Raw genomic sequence first — 24,222 nt, forward strand, 5'->3', positions numbered from 1 at the left:
GTAATGCAACTCGGAGGCGACGGAAATGATGCGAGAGAGATGCGACACGCTGTCAGGCGGTGCTTTGCTGCCGGCGCGGTTGCGGGGCGCGTTGCGAGAAAGCCATGGAGGACCGTGGTGAGTGTGTAGCCAGAGCGGCGGGGACACAGGGTCCCGGTCTCGCACGGGCAGCCTGAGCTCCGGGCGACGTTGTCCGGACTCGAGTCACTTCCGCTGTCACTGCTCTTGTGACTGTGGTCTGAGTCCCCCGGACGCTCGCAATCTGGCTTCAACACATGCTGTCCATGGGGCCTCCTCCGAAAAAACTGGCTCTTGGAGGCAGAGTGCTGGCCCTCACAGCCCGGGTAACCTCTGTGAGCAGTAGAAAGACGCCTAGCCCTGTTTGAAAAAATGAGACATCGTTGGTTTGTTCATCCACTGTAGTTATCAGAATATTTATTAAGTGAAAAACAAACTAGTATACTGCTTTTAGTTAAAAAGTGAACTGTAAACACTTACGTTTGTGCACATGTGTAGACTTGATTGACATACACTGCTCAAAAGGCTGCTAACGAAATTGATGAAGTGGATGAGAGGATTCCTTAGAATATTAGCTCCTGGTCTTAGCCCCTAAATTCTATGCCTTGTGTACCAATAGCTTTTTTAAAATATGGAAGAGGTATGTCCCTGCCATCACTAAGCAGATATCGTCACTAACCTTACCAATATTTGTTCCCTTTAACTTTAAAAGCTGCTTTTTAAAATGTGTTTGCCTCTTAATCTTAAGGTCGGCGGGTCAGCAGTTGTTACCAGACTCTCCAGCCTCATCTGCTAGGTTCACATGATGATCCATTTTTTTCCCTCTCTCCTTAGAGTTAATTGAGTACTTTAAGTCTCAGATGAAAGGAGACCCTAACATGGCCTCAGCGGTGGCTGCCATCCAGACTTTGCTGGAATTCTTGAAGAGAGATAAAGGTAAGAAGAGTCATCCTCGAAGTGTCTGGGCCTCAGGAAAGTCTTCAGATGACTGTAGATCTATGTATAGTCTCAAGCAACCTCTGGTAGACTTGTCAGCCTGGAGGAAACCCTTGGGTTATCACCGAAAGGATTCCCATCCACCTACAAAATAGGCCCCGACGCAAGAGTCTACAATACAACCTTCGACAAAGTGCTTAAATTAGAGTAATCATTTAGCTTTATAGATGTGTACCAAGCTCCTAGCCTTGTTCCCAATTCTGTGCAGTGCTGTGATGTTCCAGAATAAATTCTGGAATCAATAGTCATTGAGACCTACTGAGTATGATAAGTCTTAAGATTTTGGGTATAGCACAACCTCTTATACATACAAAATATGTGCCTTTTCTATTCTTCCTGGAATACATACATTTAGATACACTGGAGCTTGCACTATCTCACAGATTTTGTCTGCCCCTGCTAAATAATGACCTACCATGCTGTCACTTGCTGCAAATACCTTAGTCCAGGCTGGCCTCTTTGATCTTTACCTTCTGTTTTATTATTAGCGTGGGCGTGAGTATGGGCACACATGAGGACAGCTATTGGGAGTTGCTTCTTTACTCAGGTCACCAGGCTGGCACCACAAAGCATTTTGCCCATTTTGCCATTTGGCCTTGGTTTTTTTAAGCCACGTGAATCCATTTCTTAGACCTTGGTATCACCGACATGTACACAGGAGCTGTCCTCACTGGTGCCCGCAGGTCTGACTCCTCATTCAAGTCTCGGTTTCAATGGCCTGCAATGCAAGAGGCCTGCCTTGTAGAGAGGCTTGGCCTCACTCGTCATCCTGCCTTGCCCTGCCCTTGCTCCAGTTTGAGATGTGTCTGTCTCTTTCTGTGCGGAGAACAGAGCCCTCTCTCGTGCAGTATCTCCCAGGGGCTGGCACAGAGAAGCATCAGTGCTCTTTGAAAGAGTGGGTGAACCGCAGACCAGCAAGGGCAGTGACACTAAATGAACATCACCTTCCTCACTTCATCATTGCAGGAGAGACAATCCAAGGCCTAAGAGCAAACCTCACCAACGCCATAGAAACCCTGTGTGGGGTGGACTCCTCGGTGGCCGTGTCCTCGGGCGGGGAGCTCTTCCTTCGCTTCATCAGCCTCACCTCCCTGGAGTACTCAGTAAGCTCCGCTCTCCCTCAGACCTGTCTTCTCTGTGTGCAGACACTACTGTAAGCTTGACAGTAGTAAAGCTTTACTGACAGCATCTCCCTCCCTCTGCTTTGTCTCTCCTCCCCAGGACTACTCCAAATGTAAAAAGATCATGATTGAGAGAGGAGAGCTTTTCCTAAGAAGAATATCCCTGTCGAGAAATAAAATTGCCAATCTGTGCCATACTTTTATCAAGGACGGGGCGGTGAGTAGACGCCTCTTTTATGCTGCTAGAATCAAGAGCTTTTGGGTCTCACTGCTGGGCCTGGAATCCTGGCTCTGGCACCTACTGGGACCGGTTCCTGAGAGGCCGGGACCTACTGGGACCATGGACAGTCACTGCTCTGTCCTGAACTTTTCTTGTATGTTAATAAGGGCGGCAGCTCCCAGGCCGGGTGAGAGGGGAATGAGATGCTCTGTAGTATGTGCTCTGTAAATACAGACATGATAGAGACTTGTCGCTGTGAACTAGACAACATGAGACCAGCATGAGTGGGTCTTGGTGTAATAGGCTTTTTACTTTATGTGGGGCTAGAGGGTAAAGCAATGACCTCGAACCTGCTAGACATGCTCTACCACAGAACTACACCCATAGCCTCTTAGTAAGCTATTTCTCTAAGTATTTTTTAATCACATTTCTTTCGTATGTGTTTTCATGAGTGTGCCTAGGTGCCACAGTGAGTGTGTGGAAGTCCAAGGAATTGGTTCTTCCCACTGTGTAGGGTCTGGGCATCAAACTCATGTCACCAAGCTTGGTGACAAGTACCTTGACCCACTGACCCATTTCACTTTCTCTGATTTTTATGATTGATTTCATGGTCCTCTAAGCTGAAGTGAGTCTGCCCAAACTAGCTGTTCCTGTGGTCACTGCCAAGCATCTTTGAGCCAGCATCAGTACTGGGTGGAACTATCCTCTTTACAGCTGCAGCCTGTCACTAGTTAATGAGGATCAGCAGGATCAGCCAGTCTCCAGCGTATTCCCTCCACCCAGTGATGAGCGCTGTTTTCTCCATCACCTGCCTGCCATTGCTGCTCTCTTGTCCATGGTCTGGGCCCCTCAGATGCTCACAAACTGGCTTCAGCACATGCGTCCAAGATGCCTGAAAAACTGGCTCTTGGAGGCAGCGTGCCATCAGCACAGCCTCCCCCCACCTCAGCCTCACAGAGCATGCCTGTATTTACTTGCCTCCTGGCTCTTAGGTCGCACCCAGGATTTTACTGCGCATCCTACTTTTGAAGTATGCTATTAAATATGTGAGAGGTTGTGTAAATGGTAGTGTCACAGACCTGGGCCACTGGAGGCAAGCCATGACCCTCCTCTCCTTGGCTCACTGTGTGTGGGTTTCTCACCTACCACCCCCAGCAGCTGGGTGCAAAGCACAGCTGCAAGATCTCTACACTCTGGGCAGATGCCCCAGGGGCTTGTTAAATGCAGATGCCTCAGGTCTGAGGTAAGACCTGCGCACCCACGGTTCTAGTGAGCAGTTATGACAGCCATGTCCACCACCAGGCCGTACGCAGTCCTCTGCATTCTTAGAGCACAGGCCATGTGTGATTCACAAGTCATCACCTGCACCACCGATGGCTGAATTTTTTGTTGTTGGTGGGGTTTTTTTTGTTTGTTTCTTTTTGGATTTGATTTTTTCAAGACAGGGTTTCTCTGTATAGCCCTGGCTGTCCTGGAACTCACTCTGTAGACCAGGCTGGCCTCGAACTCAGAAATTCGCCTGCCTCTGCCTCCCAGAGTGCTGGGATAAAAGGTGTGCACCACCACCGCCCAGCTCTGATCGCTGGATTTACAGCTCTGTGCTTGACAGTTTTGAAGAACTTGTTAGCTCAGCTTGTATCTAGTGACTAGATTTTTACTTCTTCTAGAAAATCAGGTTGCTCTGCAATAGTGCGATGTGTGACAAGAAGAGGCACCTAGGGCCTGGTTCCCTTGGTCTTCCACTGCCAGTGGCCTCATCGGACTACTGTTGCTACCCACCTCCCCTTCCTGGTTCCTGTAGGCCCAAGTATGCAAGCTATGTGTCTTCTGGCCAGGGAAGCCCACCCTGGGCCTCAGATGGACTGGCTTCTGTGTCTTTGGGTTCTGCTGGGGAGATCTGTGCCTTACTTCTTGGGCAGAAATGTTGAACTGCTCAGTGGGGTTGAACGTCAGTGTACTGTTATGTCTCCCTTGTGGTCATAGTTATTTTGTTGAATTCTGGAGCTTCATCTGACCAGCAGGAATCATAGGGCAGTACAGACAGGGTGGACAGTGGCTGGCTGGCTGGCAGCTTGCCCCTCACGGAGGTTTCTTGTTCCATAGAGAATTTTGACTCACGCCTACTCCAGAGTCGTCTTGAGGGTCCTGGAAGAAGCTGTGGCAGCCAAGAAACGGTTCAGCGTGTATATCACCGAGTCGCAGCCTGATTTATCTGGGCAAGTATCTCGCCACTGGCCAGTGAGTCAGCATTGCCTTGGACCCATTTCATGACTCCTACCCCCGGGAGGAAAGTCCCTGTGGGCTCCTGGAGCACAAGGCAGACTGTGGTGGTTTTATTTTGTTTCCAATTTTTAGAGTTTTTTTTATGAGTTTTTCTTTAGGTAGTTACGTCAGAGAACAACAGGATACTAGATGAAAAGCTTCAATCAACAAATTGGTGATTGACAGCCCCCTCCCCAGAAAACAAGAAAAGCAAACTTTGTTCTGTTTTCTTGTGGTTCTGGAACATGAATCCTGGTCTGCCCAGGCTGGTCCTCCAACTCAGTAGTTCTCCACACAGGTTTTCTCTGTGTTGCCTTGACTGTACTGAAAGACTTATTTATCTTATGTGCATTGGTGTTTTGCCTGTATGTATATCTGTGTGAAGGTGTTGGGTCCCCTAAAACCAGAGTTACAGAGCACTGTGAACTGTCACGTGGGGGCTGGGAATTGGACCTGGGTTCTCTGGAAGAGCAGCCAGTGTTCTTAACTACTGAGCCGTCTCTAGCCCCAACTTCACAACCAAATGTAATTTCTAGGGGATCCCATGCCCTCCTTGGCCTCAGGCACCAAGCACAGCATTCATGTAGTATACAGACTTACATGCAGGTAGACCACTATTCACATAAAATAAAAACAACTGCCCCTTAAGATGCTGAGGTTATAGGACATCTTGTCTAAATCAAGTTCATCATGCATCACTGTGGGACCTCACTGAACTATATGTCGTGTTTTCATGTCACCTTCAGTAAGAAAATGGCCAAAGCCCTCTGCCACCTCAACGTCCCTGTCACTGTGGTACTGGATGCTGCTGTTGGGTAAGTGGGACTCTTCCTGTGTTCCTGCATTCCTGGCTCCAAGCAGAGTTTTCAAATTAGAGTTTGAATCCTGTCCATAAAATCTGATTGGGTAGCATCTCTCCCCTTAAAATAAGCAGTGCTCTGTAGCAGGGTTATCCTGAGGTCATAAGAGTGCAGAAGACAGGCTCTTGTAGCCCAGACTGGCCCAGAACTCAGCCCTTCTTCAGTGTGCCAGGGTTGCTGGCATGAGCCTCAGCCTGGCTGCTCATGTTTTCAGAGTAAAAGGCAAAGGTCAGGCTGTGGTCTGCAGTACCGCTGTACTGTGTCCTCATACTTGGCTGTGCCGTGGCTCCCTGGGAGCTTTGCCCAAGTTGGGTCATCAGCGTGTATCACTAACAATCGAAGTCCTATGAAAAGAAAGCTTACTATTTCTTTAAAGATTTATTTATTTATTATATGTAAGTACACTGTAGCTGTCTTCACACACCAGAAGAGAGCATCTGATCTCATTACAGATGGTTGTGAGCCACCATGTGGTTGCTGGAATTTGAACTCAGAACCTCTGAAAAAGCAGGCATTGCTCTTAACTGCTGAGTCATCTCTCCAGACCAAGAAAACTCACTATTAAGGTGATTAGAGGTTCTTGGATAAGCATCTTCAGTAGTACTGTCTTAAACAGTAAACTGTTACACATCTAGTATCCCAGCACTGGGAGGCAGAGGCAGGTGAATCTGAGTACCAGGCCAACCAAGGATTTCCATTTTTTTTCCCAGCTATATCATGGAGAAAGCAGATCTTGTCATAGTTGGTGCAGAAGGAGTGGTAGAGAATGGAGGAATTATTAACAAGGTAGGTACTCACTGTTCCCAGAAGCCCCTACAACCTGAGATCTTGGTGAATTTAGTCAGTAGATTTACATTTATATTCAGAGGCTTTCATTTGGCTCTGTGATTTGAGACAGGGTAATATGTAACTCTGGATAGCCTCAAATTGTCTCAAACTCCTGTCTGTGCTTCCCAAGTGCTGAGATCATAGGCATGACCACCCCCACTCTCCCAGGCAAATTGTATTCAGCTTGGAATTGAGTGTCTCTGGTTTTGTTTCCATTTGATTAAGGACTTCCATCCTCAGGGTTTATTACATTTTCTCTGTCACTTACCTTGGTAACTGTCTATGACAAACATAATCATGTTAAGCTGTGCATGCACCATCTTAAGTTCAGTGGCGTTCAACACACTCACGCCATGCTATTACCAGTGTTTATAAAGCTTTCTATTGGTCCCAAATGGCCTTTTCCCATGTCCCTGGTCAGTTTTGTTCTGCTCTGTCCTGATTTTTCCAGTCCAAGGAACCACAAGTAAGTAGTCTCACATGACACTTACGATTTTGAGCTTGACACACTTCACTGGGCACACTGACTGGATTCGCCAGACTACAGCATGTCATTGCTGCGCCCTTTCAAGCAGAGTACTGGTCCATCACAAGAAGACCATGTGCTCATGTTCCCTTGGAGTAGACACTTGGATTTCCCTACTGTTAGCTGTGGTGCTGGGTGCTGCTGCTGACACTGGGCCCCCAGAAATGGAAAGTGCTGGTGTATCTTGGACTGCACTTAGTTTCCCTAACTGGTGAAGCTGGCATCTTTTCATGTCCTTTCGGAACATTTACCTTGGAAGAGAGATTGTTTTCTTTCTTATAGGTCCTCTTTGGGGGCTAGGAATATAGCTTAGCTGGCAGAATGCCTGTCTAGCATGCTGAAGCACTGCATTCAAGCCCCAGCACTGGGTAGGCCAGGCTTGGTGGAACTCAAGGAATCCGAGCACTAGGGGGTGTAGAGGCAGGAGGATCAGAAGTTGAGTGCAAGTCAGCATGAAATACATTAAGACCGTGTCCTTAAAATAACAACAGTTCTGGGCTGGAGAGGTAGCTCAGCAGTTAGAGCACTGACTGCTCTTCTAGAGGTCCTGAGTTCAATTACCAGCAACCACATGGTGGCTCACAACCATCTGTAATGGGATCCAATGCCCTCTTCTGGTGTGTATGAAGACAGCCACAGTGTACCTACATACAAAGAATAAATAAATCTTATGGTTTATAAGTGGTGGGGTAAGATACTTAACAAAACTAAACAGTTCTGACACCATGCCGAGATTGCACTCCCACTGCGCGTCCTTATGCAAGCTCACCCAGTGTCCGTTTGCCCTGAATTCTCAGATTGGAACCAACCAGATGGCCGTGTGCGCCAAAGCCCAGAACAAGCCCTTCTACGTGGTTGCAGAAAGTTTCAAGTTTGTTCGACTCTTTCCACTCAACCAGCAAGACGTCCCAGATAAGTTTAAGGTAAGTTTTATATATTTGACAGGGCTTTTTGACTCTACCCAGAAACCATAATGGTCTAGAGTTCCTCCCTTGCTTTCCTCCAGTGCTTCTCCAGTGTAGAGATGGTAATTGGATCTAGGCACTTTGATGGGCAAAGTCTCATTTACAAAGCACTCTGCAGAATCCCAGTTTGTTCATCCCATCTCTGCTTTTACAAACCATGTGACTTTGGCCGGGCACTTCCATTGTGGGATGGGATGGTATCCTGGACATGCTGTCCCTGCCAGCCCACTGCACAGCCAGGGGTAGTCCTGGCAAGAGCTCACATACCGCTCAAGCCAGGGCCTCAGCAGGGCAGAGCCTGGATACAAGGCCAATCCAGCTAACCAAGTTCTCCCCTCAGTACAAGGCAGACACTCTGAAGTCTGTGCAGACTGGGCAGGATCTCAAAGAGGAGCACCCATGGGTGGACTACACCTCCCCATCACTCATCACCCTGCTGTTTACGGACCTGGGTGTGCTGACACCATCTGCTGTAAGCGATGAGCTCATCAAGCTGTACCTGTGAGCCGAGTCCCTCCTGCCAGCATGGCGGAAGCACACTGTGAAGGATGGGTAGCCTCCACTCCAGCAGCCAGGGGCCAGAGCTGAATCGGCCGTTCAGATCAGTATGCTAAGGGAACGCAGCAGAAGTCCTGAAGAATCCTGACTTCTGCTCTGTGACATCTGAAGCCTGCTCCCAGTTCTAGTACCAAGCTGAAGCACCCTTATGGTTCTCAGAAACTCCACAGTAAGTTCAATTCCTGGCTGCAAGCCTGAGGCAAGATGGCACACGAGCAGGGACCCCCTTCTCATACTGCACTCCGAAGGCTGAGAACAAACCTTATAGTGCCTCACAACAGTAAAAAGACAGACTCCCTCTGGCTTCAGGGCAGGATCAAGCCAGAAAGGAGAATACCAATTCTGGGGCCATTCATGTGGCACTGCTCACAGAATGTTGTTATAAAAATGTGAGCTTACTTTAAACATGTAAGCTTTTTTAAGTTAAATGTGGAAACAAATCAGGATCTTTTCAAATAAATTATATGAGCAACGTGGATGTGGTATTGCCTCATATAAGTTGATACAGACCAGAAACAGTGCGAGCAGAGTTGGGCAGAACCTGTTACAAGAAAACGCCTCACAGCACTGGATCCCCTTCCTAGTTTTCAGATGTTTGCCAATAAAACAACACCAGAGCCAATCCTAAAATGTTCTCAACCCCAATCTGGGTGTTGTGGCACCAGTCTGTGGCCCCAGAACATGGGAGGCTAAGGCAGGGGAAATCAGTCTGAAAGCATCCTTGACTACACATTTGTCTTAGTTTGGGTTTCATTCCTGTGTAGAGACACCATCAAACATTTAACTGGGGCTGGCTGACAGTTCCAGAGAAGTCCGATATCATCAAGGTGGGAAGCGTGGCAGTGCGCAGGCAGATGTGGGGCTGGAGAAGCCCAGATACTACATCTTGATCCAAAAGCAGCCACAGGGAGCTTGAACCTAAGGGACCTCAAAGCCTGACAGATTTCCTACAAGGCCACACCTAATAGTGTCACTTCCCACGGGCCAAGCATGCGCAAACCGCTAAAATAGTGTAGCCCCTATTGCAATGAAAAGAAGAGAAAAAAAATCTGCCTCTGTGGGTGCTCTTAGTAGGGCTGCAAAGGAAATGTAAAATTTGGGGTGGCAGGAGGCAAGGGGATATCAAGCGACTGGGAATACTTAGAAATTTTACAAGGCCTAAAATGAAATATACTGCATTATCTTTTTTAAAAAGTGAATGGAATTTTAAAAATATATATATTATACATAAAGTCAAAGTCACACACATATATTTTAAGTCTGTAATAAAGCACAAAAAACACCCCAGAAAAAACACAAAATAAATACTGAGATCTGCTATGTACACTCAGATAACTAAAAACACTTCTGTGAGAGTCTGGTAGGATCCTGGTACTGTGCAGTCCTTCAGTGTCTCCCGGTCTGAAGAGACAGCTTTCCAGATAGTCTTTCAGCAAGGGCAGGAATGTGGGGCCAGTGAGGTGACCTTCACCTGAGGCTCTGAGGTCAACTGTCCTCTTCCGAGTCTGTGACACCTAAATCTGTCAGCTGGACTGTCCTTTTGGCACTTGTCAACAGCCCCTTCTCAAATTCTTCTTCTGTGATTTTACCTTTTTTAAATTTTTTCAAGAGCCTTGTGTCATTAAGGAGTTCTTCCATGTCTTCATCATCCATATCAGAACCCTGAGTACAGAAGAAGCAACATGAGTGTCAGTTTCGGGTCTAAAGAGCAGGGCCTACAAGGTCTAGGGTCAGATGTCACAGCAACCCTTACATGGGCCCCAAAACCGAATGGGGAGAGAGGATGGTTAGACAAGGTGCCTACATTGCTCAGGCTGGCTGTGAACCTGGGCACAAGCACACGACCTTGTTCTCATAACACATTAGCTGTCTTCCAAGTGCAATGTCAGAAGGTGGAGTTTAAAGAATAAACAACACACATTACCTCATCCTTTTTCCTTTTGGCATTCATCTTTTTCTTCCTTTCCTTTTTGGCCTTCTGCTTAGACCAAGCTTTATTTTTGATGAATTTTCTTCTCCCTTCATTTTCTGTCCTCTCTTTTCTTTTTTGCTCCAAAAGTTTCTGCCTCTGTTTTTCTCTGATTTTATCTTTAAATGGAATTGTGTCGGTATCGATGTCCACTGGTACAAAGTCTGGAAACTGCTTCCCCCGTAATTCTGGCATCCTGGGCATTCTCAGCAGGGCAAAGCCTCGAGCAAGGCCGGCAAAGTCAAGATCTAATAGAGAACCCAGTCAGCACTGGAGGGTACTACAGTCACAAGGCAGGTGGGGCTCCGGCGTGACCTTTCCTAATCATATGATGGCACACACATGTAATCCCAGCACTCGGGAGGCAGAAGCAGGAGGAGCTCTGAGATTAGGGCCAGCCTGGTCTACAGAGTGAATTCAGGACAGACAAAAAGGCTACACAGAGAAACCCTGTCTCCAACCTATCCCTCAACACCCAAAAAAGTAATACATTTAGTTTAACTAGAATTTTTTAAAAGGTTTACTTGTTATTTTATACACTATCGCTCTCTTAACACACACCAGAAGAGGACATTGGATCCCATTCCAGATGGTTGTGAGTCAGTATATGGGTGCTGGGAATTGAACTCAGGACCTCTGGAAGAACAGGCAGTGCTCTTAACCACTCCAGCCTCTAATTAGAATTTTTTAAGCAACATTTCTTCCAAGGTGGAAATGGCAGTTTATTTTACATCTACTCAGAGCCTGATTTTTTTCTTCTTTTTTTGATTAGGATTTCCTTTGAAAGGTTTATAGAACACCAACCCTAACATGCCATGTCTTTGATTAAGACAATGCAACCCTGACACCCAAAGACTCAAAGAAAATGATTATGCCAGGCACAGTGGCACACAGCTTTAATCACCCCCAGCTTTAATACCAGTACTTGGTAGGCAGGGGTAAAGAGCTCTCTGAGTCTGAGGCTAGCCTGGTCTATATAGCAGGAACTAGCCAGGGCTACAGAAAGACCCTGTCTCAGAAAACCACACGTTAGAGCCGACAGGGCTGGGCTTACCCTTCAGCCTGAAGATGAGGCTGCACTCGTGTTTTGCGTAAGCCTGCACAAAGGACACAAAGGCCTTCATGCCCTTCTCGAACATGGCTCTGTCAGCCAGGGCCAGGGCCCGGAGCTTCGGCAGAAGGTCTACGGTGTTTCTCTGGAGGCTCAACTCCTGCAGGGGGCACTGAACAGAGGCCACCATCTCATCATCTCGCAGTCCCTCCAACCCCAGTGCGCCCAGATCAAATAAACCAAGGACAGATGACATAGTGCTCCAAAGCCAGGGGCCAAAGTCAGCCCAAGGGCATTCCTTAGTGAAAAAGGCCTTTAGGATTTGTTCTTAAAGTTTGAAAATGGCATTGCACAGAAAAGTCCTAACCAGTAACAGCAATAATAGTTGGTGTTCCCAAGTCCTGATGCTGGCTGATGCTTCCCTCTGCCAGCCCAGGGGAGTCAGCAGCTCCTCCCTCCCCTCAGTTTCCCTGCCAGTGTGCTGCTTACTTTCTGGTTGATGGCCAAGAAGTTGATGTAGGCCTCCTCCATGGGCAGCAGGAACACCAGAGCACTGCCACCGTGGCCAATGCGCGCTGTGCGTCCACATCGATGCACGAAGGCACTGGGGGGACAGGGTAGGGCGGTACCCCAGGGGTGGCAGTGAGCACAGCCAGGCTCCAGCCAGGCAGGTGTTGCACTACACAGGGCTGCACAGAGCCACCGGGCCCCACAGCTCAGGGCCCATGTGACCATGAGCCAGCAAGCATAGAAGAGCTGCAAAGAAACAGACGCTGCAGACAGGACTGTAAGGACTAGAGGTCTAGTGGCTCTGAGAACACCTGACTAAAGCTGGGCTTCCTCAGGCCACACAGCACAGTCGCAGGGGAAAACTGAGAAGCAAGGAAAGGCTTCAAGGAAAAGTGCCCTGGAATGCCAGGCATCATAAAAAGTGTCACTTGAATGCAACTTTGACATTTCAAAGTGCGTGAGGAAAACCAAGCATGATGCCTCTCCTCCTTAATCCTAGCACTGCTAAGGCAGAGGCAGCCTGGTCTACGTACAGAGGGAGGCAGCCCGGTCCCAGAATGAGTTCCAGGACAGCTGGGCTACCCATAGAAACCTCTCTTGAATAACCAACCAAACTAAATAACAAGTGTGTGTGTGTGTCCGCTCGCTCTGAGGGAGATAGGCTGTTCTCGAGAGTAGTCTGTCACTCTTCTCAGTATTCTCTACTTTGCACTTCTGCATAAACCTTCAGTAGCAGGGCCTTATCCCTCCACACATGCTCTTCTGCAAACAGTGTCTCAGTGCAGCAGCCCAGGTTCCTGAACTCATGTACTCAGCCTCATGACCACCAAGGATTAAAAGCAGGAGCCACCACATCTGTCTGGAAGTGACTGCTATAACACACCACTATTAATTAACACACCAAAGGTATTCGGCCACTTGCCTACTTCTGTAATTTAATCCAGCAGATAGAGTGCTTGGGTTTCAAACCTTTCCGCCAGATGTGGCAGTCCATGTCTGTAAGCCCTGCACTCAAGAGATGAAGGCGGGCCCATCAGAAGTTCAAGATTATCTCTGGCTACATGAGACTCTTGTCCAAAACAAACAAATCATTTTAATTTCACTGCCTGTCCCTCCTCCAGCCCAATCCCAGACAGAGGAACAGCCCTCTGCTTACCTGGCATTGCTGGGAGGGTCATACTGCAAAACCCAGTTTACTTCGGGAATATCAATCCCCCGGGCCATGACGTCAGTGCACACCAAGATCCCACTGGGAGGGAGAGAACAGCAATGTGAAGGCCATCTCTGCAGCCTGCAGTGAAGGCCATCTCCTGCGGCCTGCAGTGCACCCCAGTGAAGCAGCTCTGGGGCTGCTCACACAAATCACTACATTTTTTTTAATGTCATGTTTTGATTTCTTTTTTCTTCCTCCTACAACCTTCCCAGACTTTATAAACTGCCTTCAAAAGTGAGGGTAGGGGAGGCTAGAGAGATGGCTCTGCAGTTCAGAGCTTATAGAGTCCCAAAGCTAGGTGACTCTGTTAATTCTTATTTACCCACAAGCAAGTAGTCCAACAGCCCTCCCCTGGGCGGGGCCTAGGACCTACAGTGGGAGCACAGCACACATGAGCTTGCTGACTGCACAGGCCTGCGATGGAGCAGGGAGATCAGAACTACGCATGTGACAAGGGCTCAGTATAGGGGGTGAGGGAACAAACCAGGCTCTGAGGGTCTTCAGGATGTAGAAACTGGGTACTACTCTGCTCCAGGAGGGCAGAGGGAAAAGGGGTGAGTGTGGGACCCGAGGAGTAAGGTGACTGTCTGTCTGCTGCCGCCAAGGACAGCCACGCCGCCCCACCTCTGCAGCTGGCGGAACTCCATGAAGATCTTATTGCGCTTGTACTTCATCTTCCCGTGGATGCACAAGATCTTCACTTTCTTCAGCAGTGCCTCCAGGGCCTTTCCATAGTACTCCACACACGCACACGTGCTGCATAGGAGAGAAAGCACTCAGTCACCGGCCAGGTGGCTCCCAAAGCTGGGGAGGATGCAGATGCAGATGCAGACGCAGCAGAGCAGGACCCTCTTGAGACACTGAGTGCAGACTTGCTGACAAGTGCACCTTGGCTGGAGAGATTGAGAGCACTGGGTGCTCTTCCTGAGGACCTGGGTTCAAGTCCCAGCACCCAAATGGCAGCTTACAACTATTTGTAACTCTGGTTCCAGGGGATCTGACACATTCCTACAGACATACATGCGGGTAAATAAATCATTTAAAAAATGAAAATAAAAAAAGGCTCATAAATGGAAACCTACATCTGCCAGAGTTGGCTGTGGGAAATCTCTTGGAAGTCCCAGAGACCTGGGATGAGGGAGGCTCCCAGGAGTCAATGTGAGTAACCTTATCTCAGATGCCTGACAGGGAGGACATGGAACCTGAAGAGGCCACCCCCTATAGCCAAGCAGAACCCCCAGTGGAGGGAGAAGGAAAGTCAACCCACCCACAAAACTTTCATCCCAAAATTTGTTCTGTCTAAAAGAAATGCAGGGACCAAAATGAAGCAGAAACCGAAGGAATGGCCAACCAATAACTGGCCCAGCTCGAGACCCATCCCATGGGCAAGCACCAGTCCTGACTCTATCAATGATACTCTGTTACACTTGCAGACAGGAGCCGAACATAACTGTCCTCTGAGAGGCTCTACCCAGCAGCTGACTGAAGCAGATGCAGATACCCACAGCAGAACACTGGACGGAGATTGGGAACCCTCATGGAAGAGTTTGGGAAAGGATTGCAGGCCCTGAAGGAGATAGGAACCCCACAGGAAGACCAACAGTGTCTTCCTAAGCTGGACTCCAGGAGCTCTCAGAGCCTGAGCCACCACCAACCAAAGAGCTTACAAGGCTGGACCGAAGCCCCTGGTACACGCGTAGCAGAGTTGCTCTGTCTAGCCTCAGTGGGAGAGGGTGTGTCTAATCTTGCAGAGACTTGATGTGCTCTGGTGGGAGCACCCAGGGGAGGTCCCATCTTCTCAGAAGCGAAGGGGATGGGGGACGGGGGATAAAGATCACTGCAGCATGAGCTGGGCTGTTCCCATTGATACAGTGTGGGCCGAAGGCTGGCTTCGTCAGCCTCACACAGCCAAGAACCTCCCCGAACACCCCAAGAACACTGTGCCCGACTTCCCAGCCACAGCCTGGGGACTACCTGAAGAAGACCAGGTGCTTTTCCTGCTGGCGGCTCCGAAGGAAATGGACCAGCTGGTTGAATTTCTCATCTGCCTTACAGATCTACGGAGTGCAAGGGAAAAAATCACATATATGTAAAAATAAAGTAATCCCCAGAGCTGGTTTCAGATTCAGCCTCCCCACCCTAGCCCCAACCCCCATCCCCTTTCTGGAGACAAGGCCTCTCACACAGCCGGAACTGGTCTCAAACTCCTCAAGGTTGGCCTTAAAGTCCTGGTCCTGTCTCTGCCTCCTGAGGGCTAGGATTACACTCAGCACAGCCTTTGTTTATTTGGCTATGCTGGCCTATATGGGGGCACACATGAACAGAGGTTGGAGGGTAGCTGACAGGAGTCGGCTCTCTGACTGCCATGTTGAACCCACATATTGAAACCAGGTTGTTCACCCACTGAGCCGTTTCACTGGCCCATACACTGAAAGTCTGAGGAATCCCATTGCCTCCAGAACAAGACAAACTTTAGAGACGCCATCTGTCAGCCTGCCCGGCAGAGAAGCTGGGTCACATGCACGCCAGTATTCAGGTTAAGCTATGTACCTGGAAAGCAGCACGCAGGCACAGGTGTCTGTGGGTCCAGGGGAAACTAGGACCCTCATTACCTCCAAGCTGGACTCTGGGGCCAGACCCAAAAGTCCACACTAGGGCAAGCCCAGCTTTCCGGAAATGAGCATTTGTGATGACCTGAAGGGCTGCCAGAGACGGGTTCCACCCCCCACCCTCCCCAATAAAGTGCCCTGTCCATGCAGGCCCAACCACAAACACTCAATCCTAGTAGGTGGGTTTTCCCAGATTTCAGCAAAACTAACACTATAGGTTCAATGTTTATCTCATGGAACATGGGAGCTCTGGACTGTAATCCCAGGACCTGTGAGGGAGACTGCGGACAAGGAGTTCCAGGCCACTCTCAGATGCATACTGTCTCAAAAAAAGATTTAAAAATTAAAAAATGTTTTTTGAGACTTGGGACTCACTATGTAGCCCTGGCTGGCCTAGAACTAGCTACATAGACCAGGATGGCTTCTAACTCAGAGAAAAGCCTTCTGATTTCTGCAAATAAAAATGTGAACCATCAGCCCGGTGGTGGTGGCGCACGCCTATAATCCCAGCACTCTGGAAGGCAGAGGCAGGCGGATTTCTGAGTTCAAGGCCAGCCTGGTCTACAGAGTGAGTTCCAGGACAGCCAGGGCTACACAGAGAAACACACACACACACACACACACTACAGGCAAACACACAAATATTTTTAAGTTTAAAAAACGCTCTCCTGTTCAGACATTTCTAACCCGTCATCTAAATGCCTGAAGGGTGGCCTTGGCGGAATCCATCTAATGATGTTGTTTACTGGCCCCTCGCACCCTGAGCAGGTATGTGGATAGATAACTACCCAACAGCGCTCCGCCATGCGAGCTGCCAAAGCTACACATAGACAAGGCTGAGGGACAAGGGACAAGGCTGAGACCCGCCTCAGAGTCCTGACCTGGCTCCAGCTCTGTACCAAGTGCTGTGTCCTGCCACTCCTGGGAAGACTACCCTCTTATCTTCCTTAAGGCCAAGCCAACCTCCATTTCCAGAGAGCCTAATGTCAGCGTCCTTCAGGCTGCTGTCTGACAAGAACCTCAGCCTCTGACCAGTCACATCATGGAGATGCTCTGGTTTTCAAGCAGGCCTCATTTCTGTGAATAGTGGAGGCTGAGATATCCCTCAGGGTCTAAAGTAAAGACCCACTCAGGCTACAGGTCCAGAGTGTCTGAAAACACTGTGACCTGAGACTTCTCCAAGTTCCTAAGGACACAGCCTTCCAGCTGCCACACTATGACCCATCCTGGGAACAGAAGACAAGAAACCCACAAGGCCTAATCTTCAAATCCCACACACCCAACCCTTCCCCTTAGAAGGGAGCCACAAAAAGGCACGGGGGACTTCCAGCCACAAAGCCAACAGGTTCAGATTCAGGTTAGACAGGGGACAGTGGGCTGGGGGGACACAGCAGGAAGCGGCAGAGCTCCGTTAGCCTACAGGGTCTGCTGGGTCTCAGCTGCACACTCAGCTCCACCTCTAAATCACGGGTCAATGCTGACAGCCCAGGAACCATAGGCTGTGCCATGCTGTGCTGTGCTGCGCGCACGCACACACACACACCCCTCTCACACCCAAGTGATCACTCAGGATAGGAGTTTCAGAGGCATGGTGTTTAACATGCACTGAAGCGGTGGCCAGAGCCTGTCTTGAGTGCTGGGATTAAAAGTGTATTCCAAGGCGGGCGGTGGTGGCGCACGCCTATAATCCCAGCACTCTGGGAGGCAGAGGCAGGCGGATTTCTGAGTTCCAGGCCAGCCTGGTCTACAGAGTGAGTTCCAGGACAGCCAGGGCTATACAGAGAAACCCTGTCTCCAAAAAAAAAAAAAAAAAAGGTGGCCAGCAAGGATGCTAAGCAGGTAAAGGTGCACCATCAAGCCAGCAAGCTGAGGGTAACAGGCTCTCACAACTGTGTTCTGACCGCCACAGACATACAAATAAATACAATTAACTCTTTAAAATACATTTATGTTGGGCATGGTGGTGCATGTCTTTAATCCTGGCACTCTTAAGATAGAGGCAGGATAGCCGGGCGGTGGTGGCGCACACCTGTAATCCCAGCACTCTGGGAGGCAGAGGCAGGCGGATTTCTGAGTTCGAGGGTAGCCTGGTCTACAGAGTGAGTTCCAGGACAGCCAGGGCTATACAGAGAAACCCTGTCTCCAAAAAACCAAAAAAAAAAAAAAAAAAGATAGAGGCAGGAGGATTTCTGTGAGCTTGAGGCCAGCCTGCTCTACAAAGAATGTTCTACATAACAGAGAGAACCTTTCTCAAAACACCAAAAATTAAAGATACATTTATGTTTCCATTAACTGAGCCCTTCATCTAACAAGCAGAATTGCGGTCATGTGGCCAGTTGTCCCAGCCGTCTCTAAATGCATTGTAAATGTGCTGAGCGGACACACCATACATTTAGGTTCCCAGTGAGGCGTGAGGGCAGCACATAGCAGCAGGCCCTGTACTCACCATATAGTGGTTCTCCAGACGGGACGGGGTCTTCTGGGTACTGCTGGCTGCCACACCCTTCTCCTTCACAGAGATTCGGACAGGGTTCCGCAGGCCTGCTCGCACCAAGTTCTCCACTTCCTGTGTCTGTGTGGCTGAGAAAAGGCCTGTTCTCCTCTGCTTTGGCAAAAACTCCAGGATAGTGTTGATGCTGGAAACGGAATGCACACACATACTTACATATGATTTAAAAAAGAGCAGAGGAGCTAGGTACAGAGGAAGGGATAGGGAAGCAAGAGGACTGCAGAGTCCAAAGCCAACCTAAGCTACATAGTTAACTTCTAGGATAGCCTGAGCTACAGAGTAACATCCTACACAAAAACAAATCAAATATTACAAGATCAGGTGGCCAGGGATAGCATTCTCCGATGGCCACACATGTGGGAGGCGCCGGGCTCGGCAGCACTGTGAAAACCAGCTCCGTGACAAAAAGACAATGAGAGGATTTAAGTAAGATCATCAAGACACTGGGAAATAAATTATAACCCCTGTTCCTCCTCTACATCTTCAGCGGGTCTCCAATGCAAGCATGTAATAATTGACATGAACTACTTGACATGCTACATACATGAAACACACCTAAAGACTATTTATTAAACAACATAAACAAATTAGAGAAACTGGGACGGAAAATGTAGTTTCAGAAAAATCAAAAACAGAAAAACTGAAACCAGCCAGGCATAGCAGCCCATATCTGTCCTCCTGATGTACAGGAGTCAGGGATGATGTGCAGGGTCTAGAATTCAAAGCCAGCCTGGGCTACAGAATGAGACTTTACCACAAACTTTAATACACATATGTGGGTATGCCGGGCAGTGGTGGCGCACGCCTTTAATCCCAACACTTGGGAGGCAACGGCGGGTGGATTTCTGAGTTTGAGGCCAGCCTGGTCTACAGAGTGAGTTCCAAGACAGCCAGGGCTATACAGAGAAACCCTGTCTCAAAACAAACAAACAAAACAAAAACAAAAAACAAAAAAACCCCACACATCCGTGGGTCCAGTTTTTAAAAATAAAAGAAGCAGAATTAGGCCGTGTGCCAGAACCTGAAGGTCGAGCCACCTGAGGTCTGAAGTGCTGATGCAGGATGGAACAGTCCTTCAGTGTGCGGCAGTGCAGAAGGCTGCCCTCGCCCAGGCCCACCCACCTCAGGGGCTCACATCCTAGTACCTTGCCTCAAAGCCCATGTCGAGAAGTCTGTCGGCCTCATCCAGCACCAGCACGTCCAAGCTCTTCACACAGCTGGCCAGGTCCAGACCCTCCGCCTTCCTCCGGAACATGTCCTCCAGGCGGCCTGGGGTTGCCACAATGATGTGCCCGCTTTGGAAAGAAAGTCCCCACTTACCAGTGCACTCTGGAGCTCAGAAACATGGACGACTAACATACCAAGTCCCCACCCCGCAGAACCATCTAAATCCCTGGCAGAACGATGGCTGCAGGGTAGGAACAGCAAGGGCCGGGAGAGAGAAGGACGAGAGAACAGCTGGGGCTCTGGCAAAGTGTGTGAGTTCTATCCCACAGGCCTCTGCACTGTAGGCACGCAGCTGGGACACGGCCACACCGTTATTCTACTATATACTGTCTCTGCCATTACTCTGTCCAGCAGACAAACCACAACACACCACCACATGGCCCACACAACTCAGGCTGACCTCTGACCTGTAGCAGCACACCATATCAAAGAACACAACCATAAGAGGGAAGCAGACTGGGGCAAGGGTAGCTCAGTGACACAGATTTGTCTGGTATGCATGAGGTCCAGGGTTCAAATCCCAGCTCCCTACAAGAAATAGGGAAGGAGCAAGAGGGAGAGACAGAGCGAAGAAGGGAGAAGAAAGGAGAAGAGGAAAAAAGGAAGGGCGGGGGAGGAGCTAGACCAGCAGACTGGGCCTAATGCGCCCCTGCACACTGGCGTCTATAACATGTTTTTGCACAATGTAGACTACAAACAACAGTTGAAAGGAATCTGAAAACATATGGATACTTGGGATTCTACCCAATAAGATATTCACAAGCTGGTCAGCAACAGCAGCCTGTCTTACCAGACATGGCTCAGAAACTAATGAGCACTAGAGGTACCAGGCGTTTGCAGCCAGGTTGCTGACACACCTGCGCTGACTCCCAAGGCAGCCTGAGCCTATGCAGCCTATGAAGTGTCCACAGAGCCAAGGGAGCCAGGAGGTGGGCAGGGAGCAAATGTCCTCTGGGGTCCCCTAAGGTAGGGCACAGACTCCAGCTGGGGCAGGAGCACAAGGCGGGAGCACGGGGCAGGAGCACAAGGCGGGAGCAGGACTCGCAGGCTCACCCGTGCTGCTTGAACCTCTCCACATCATCTCCAGGGTTCCGGCCTCCGATCCACAAAATCTGGCTGAAGCAAGAAATGGGACTTGGAGCAAGTCAGGCAAGATAGCAGTCTGCACGGTAAGGCCCGGCACCCACCACCCCAAGTGCCATCTCCAGGGCTCTGTGCCAATCACCTGAACTGTGGGAAGTGCTTCGTGAAGTGTGACAGGACCTCATCGATCTGAATGGCCAGCTCCCGAGTGGGGGTGATGACGATGGCTCCTACCTGCCCACAGGGAGGGGAGACCCCAGGGTCAGCAGCACATGAGCCCCAGGGTAGACTGCATTAGCCCTGTACCCCCATCCACTGGCAGTCAGCAAATCAAGGCCTTTAAAGGGCAGCTCAAAGGCAGAGCACTCTCCTACCATGAACAAGGCCCAGCCTCACAAAATAAACAGGTAACCAACAAAGGGCCACACAGATAGCTCAGAGGTTAAGGGCGCTGACCACTCTTCCAAAGGCCCCAGATTCAATTCCCAACACCCACATGGCAGTCACCACCATCTATAACTCCAGTTCCAGATGATCTGATGGCCTCTGCAGGCACCAGGGGCACAGATACACATGCAAGCAAGACACCCATACACATAATAAAATAAGTAAAAACTACTAATTTTTAATAAAAACCAAGGAGTAGGCGACAAACAAAACCTGACGTTATCTGCCATGGTTTACTGTGGACCCATGGCCAACAGCACTGCAGCGCAGGCCTCAAGGAACTGACACCTGACCCATATTTCTCTGTATGTTGTAATGTCACACAGTCATGCCTGACAGCACATCACTGTACCAGAGGCAGTTAGTTACTTGGCTATTGGAATGAGATACCCCGCTGTAGTCTCTGGCATTTACCCCCTCGGTCCCCAGTTGGTGGCAGCTGTTTGGGTAGGTTTTAGAAGTGTGGCCTTGCTAGGAGAAGTCACTGGGAGCAGGCTTTGAGCCTAACCATTCCCAATCTCCTCTCTGCTTCCTGTCTAAGTCTTTGAGTTCTCAGCTTGTTCCTGTCCCCATGCCCACCCCCTGCCAAGCTTCCCACTGTGATGAGCACAGACTCGAAGTCCAAATAAACCCTTCCTTCTATAAGTTGCCTTGGTCATGGTGTTTTATCACAGCAATTCATTGGACAGTAATGAATACGCTCACTGTGTAGCCTTGGCGAGGGCGGTTACCATTCCCTGTCTGTATTTCTTAGAGCTGGCTTCACACTCACTGAGATCCACCTGCCTCTGCCTCCCAGGGCTGGAATTAAAGGCATCCAACACTATGCCCAACCAATGGGGAGGCTTTTTTTTTTTTTTTTAATATTTTATTTATTTCTAATGAGTGTTTGGTCTGCAGGCAGGAACATATATCCTGTGCATCTGAGGCCAGAAGAGGGCGCCAGATTCCCTACAATTAGATGGATGGCAGGTTATTAACTTCACCTGCACCCCCAACTTCCCTTCCTAGGTCCTGGGAACCCAACCCAGACCTTCTGCAAAAGCCACAAGTGCTCTTATTCCCTGAGCCATCCCTTCAGCCCCCACTGAGGGCATTTTAAATAACAACATCATCAAGAAAAGGCCACAAAAGGGAGGGGGTTAGGGATTTAGTTCAATGGTAGAGCACTTTCCTAATAAGCACAAGGTTCTAGGTGGGACTTAAGCTAAGGTGGGCGTGGGGGATAAACAGACCGCTCCCAAGGCTACCTGCTTACAGTATGAAAGCTAAAATGGCATTTCTACCCATATCCACAGGTGACTGAGAACGTACCCAAGTGTCATGACTGTGGTACAACAAGCCGGCAAATTCAAGAACAGACTGCTCTGATACCAAACAGGGCTGGACTGAAGTTTATCCACCTTCTTCCTCGGGCCTGATCCCGCCTGCCTCTATGACAACCAGCCAGCCCACCTCACCTGGGTCTTCTTTAACTTCTCCTCCCTTCTCAGAAGAATCTCCAGAATGGGAATGACAAAAGCCAGGGTTTTTCCACTACCAGTGACCTGCAAACAGACAAAGCTTCTGACTTACTTTCCAGCTGGCCAGGAGAAGGAGAAACTGACTGTACTGCATGGGATACTCACAGCTTCTGCGGCAACATCTTTGTTTTTCATGAACAGAGGGATGGTGGCAGACTGCAGGGAGAGATTACAAAGGACTGGTTAAATAATACCACAACTAAACATCAGATGACCCAAGTCCTAGGAACTCGATGGGTTGACTAAAGTCACACTGGATCCCACCCCAAGGAGATCCTGAGCAAACCAGTCACCACAAAGGGTTGAATTAAATGTGACAAGTTGTAGCCAGGTGTAGTGACACAGGGCCTCTAATTCCAGCATTCAGGAAGGAGGCAGGGACAGACAGAGCTCTCTGAGTTCAAGGTCAGCCAGGGCACAGAAGTGAAACCCTGTCTAAAAACCAACCAACAAACAGTAACATTGTGAGTTGTCTATAAGGACAAGTGTGTGAGGAGTCCTGGATTCACGTCCTGACATGACCATTGTTCCTCCTTAAACTGGGAAGGTGCTGGAAGCACTGATGTTTTATTTTTTAACGTATTTTTATTTATGTATGTGCCTCCTAGTCTGTATGTACACTGCATGCATGGAGGAAGGAAAGATGGCAGAGAGAGTGTTGGATTTCCAAGAATCGAGACTTATAAGCAGTGGTGAGGCATTCAGTGTGGGTGCTGGGAACTCAACCCTGCTCCTCTATAAGAGCAGCAAGTGTTCTCAACCACTGAACCATCTCTCCAGCCCCTGGAAGCATTGGACTTACCACCAGCCCCAGGGCATTTGCACTGGTATTTCTCTGTGGCGATTAGATTCCCCTGATCTCCCCAAAGCCCCTCCTGATCCTTCGGATCTCAGAATAATGCTAACTCTCACAGAGGCTAGCTCCGTCACTGTCCACACCAGTCCACGTCAGTTCCTTCGTTAACAGTCAGCGAGAGCTAAATTACTTCGTTCCTACAGTTCTTTCTCTAACATCTGCCCTAGAAAATGAGTAGGTACCAAGTCAGCCAAGTTCCTAGATCCTTGATGAAACCTGGATACACACCAGGTCCTGAATAAATGGTTTGAAGTTTTTGCTTGCTTGTTTTTTATATATTGAGCCAGAAAGACTATCTCCACATAATAAGATGGGGACCCATCTGGATCTATTTAATCCCACAATGCTTTGAAAGAAGTGGTTATCATCATTTCTCAGATAGAAAGGGTATGGAATGAGCCACTGTCCGAAGTCCCAGCTAGAGCAGGCAGGTAGAGCTGAGACAACATCACCACCGGGGAGGACATCGTAAATTCCTCTGGCACTGCCACCTCTGAGATTCTGAAAGCATAACACAGCCCTGATCCCCGCGGCTGCACAGGGGCGGCGGACCGCTCAGTCTCGCTTCCTCGCGGGACCGATACCTGCACCGGCGTCATGTGCAGGAAGCCCAACTCTCGCAGTGCTCCGAGCACCCGAGGATGCAGCGGCACCTGCAGCGACTCCCAGGTACCCTCCGTCACGTGTTCCATGGCGCGTCCCGGGTCTCCGCAGTTTCAGCCGTCTGGAACGCCGCGGGAAGCGTCAACAGAAAGGACTTCCGCTTCCGGTTGGTCCGTCGCCCGTCGGAAAACAGTAACCCAGCGACGACATTCCGGAAGGCGGGCAGAAGGCGCTGGGACGCGGAGGACCGCATTCGCACGGAAGGCGG

The 24,222-nt window shown here is 49.3% G+C and overlaps 2 protein-coding genes across 2 annotated transcripts; one reads left to right on the forward strand and one right to left on the reverse strand.

Moving 5' to 3' along the window:
• The first annotated feature begins 11 nt into the window (after window positions 1-11).
• On the forward strand, window positions 12-8,830 carry Eif2b1 (eukaryotic translation initiation factor 2B subunit alpha). The gene is made up of 9 exons (XM_052168751.1): window positions 12-117; window positions 853-954; window positions 1,981-2,117; window positions 2,236-2,352; window positions 4,459-4,575; window positions 5,368-5,432; window positions 6,188-6,263; window positions 7,629-7,754; window positions 8,137-8,830. The coding sequence occupies exons 1-9, from the start codon at window positions 105-107 to the stop codon at window positions 8,299-8,301; spliced, it is 918 nt and encodes a 305-aa protein (XP_052024711.1). The 5' UTR covers window positions 12-104; the 3' UTR covers window positions 8,302-8,830.
• Window positions 8,831-9,602: 772 nt separating this feature from the next.
• Window positions 9,603-24,222, reverse strand: Ddx55 (DEAD-box helicase 55). The gene is made up of 14 exons (XM_052168747.1): window positions 23,936-24,222; window positions 22,601-22,651; window positions 22,433-22,519; window positions 20,668-20,759; window positions 20,496-20,558; window positions 19,361-19,510; window positions 18,153-18,342; window positions 15,072-15,154; window positions 13,722-13,853; window positions 13,041-13,133; window positions 11,864-11,978; window positions 11,378-11,546; window positions 10,279-10,571; window positions 9,603-10,016 (listed from the first exon to the last, which is right to left on the reverse strand). Exons 1-14 carry the CDS (start codon window positions 24,041-24,043, stop codon window positions 9,840-9,842), a joined length of 1,803 nt encoding a protein of 600 aa, XP_052024707.1. The 5' UTR covers window positions 24,044-24,222; the 3' UTR covers window positions 9,603-9,839.

Source organism: Apodemus sylvaticus, chromosome 22 (genome assembly GCF_947179515.1).
Source record: "Apodemus sylvaticus chromosome 22, mApoSyl1.1, whole genome shotgun sequence".
NCBI lineage: Eukaryota > Metazoa > Chordata > Mammalia > Rodentia > Muridae > Apodemus > Apodemus sylvaticus.

Coding starts and splice junctions, on each gene's coding strand:
- Eif2b1 (XM_052168751.1), top strand. Junction 6,264..7,628: donor ATGGAGGAATTATTAACAAG/GTAGGTACTCAC, acceptor CTGAATTCTCAG/ATTGGAACCAACCAGATGGC. Junction 7,755..8,136: donor ACGTCCCAGATAAGTTTAAG/GTAAGTTTTATA, acceptor TTCTCCCCTCAG/TACAAGGCAGACACTCTGAA.
- Ddx55 (XM_052168747.1), bottom strand. CDS start 24,043: ATGGAACACGTGACGGAGGGTACCTGGGAGTCGCTGCAGGTGCCGCTG. Junction 13,854..15,071: donor AAGCACCTGGTCTTCTTCAG/GTAGTCCCCAGG, acceptor TCTCCTATGCAG/CACGTGTGCGTGTGTGGAGT. Junction 11,979..13,040: donor GACCCTCCCAGCAATGCCAG/GTAAGCAGAGGG, acceptor CTGTCCCCCCAG/TGCCTTCGTGCATCGATGTG.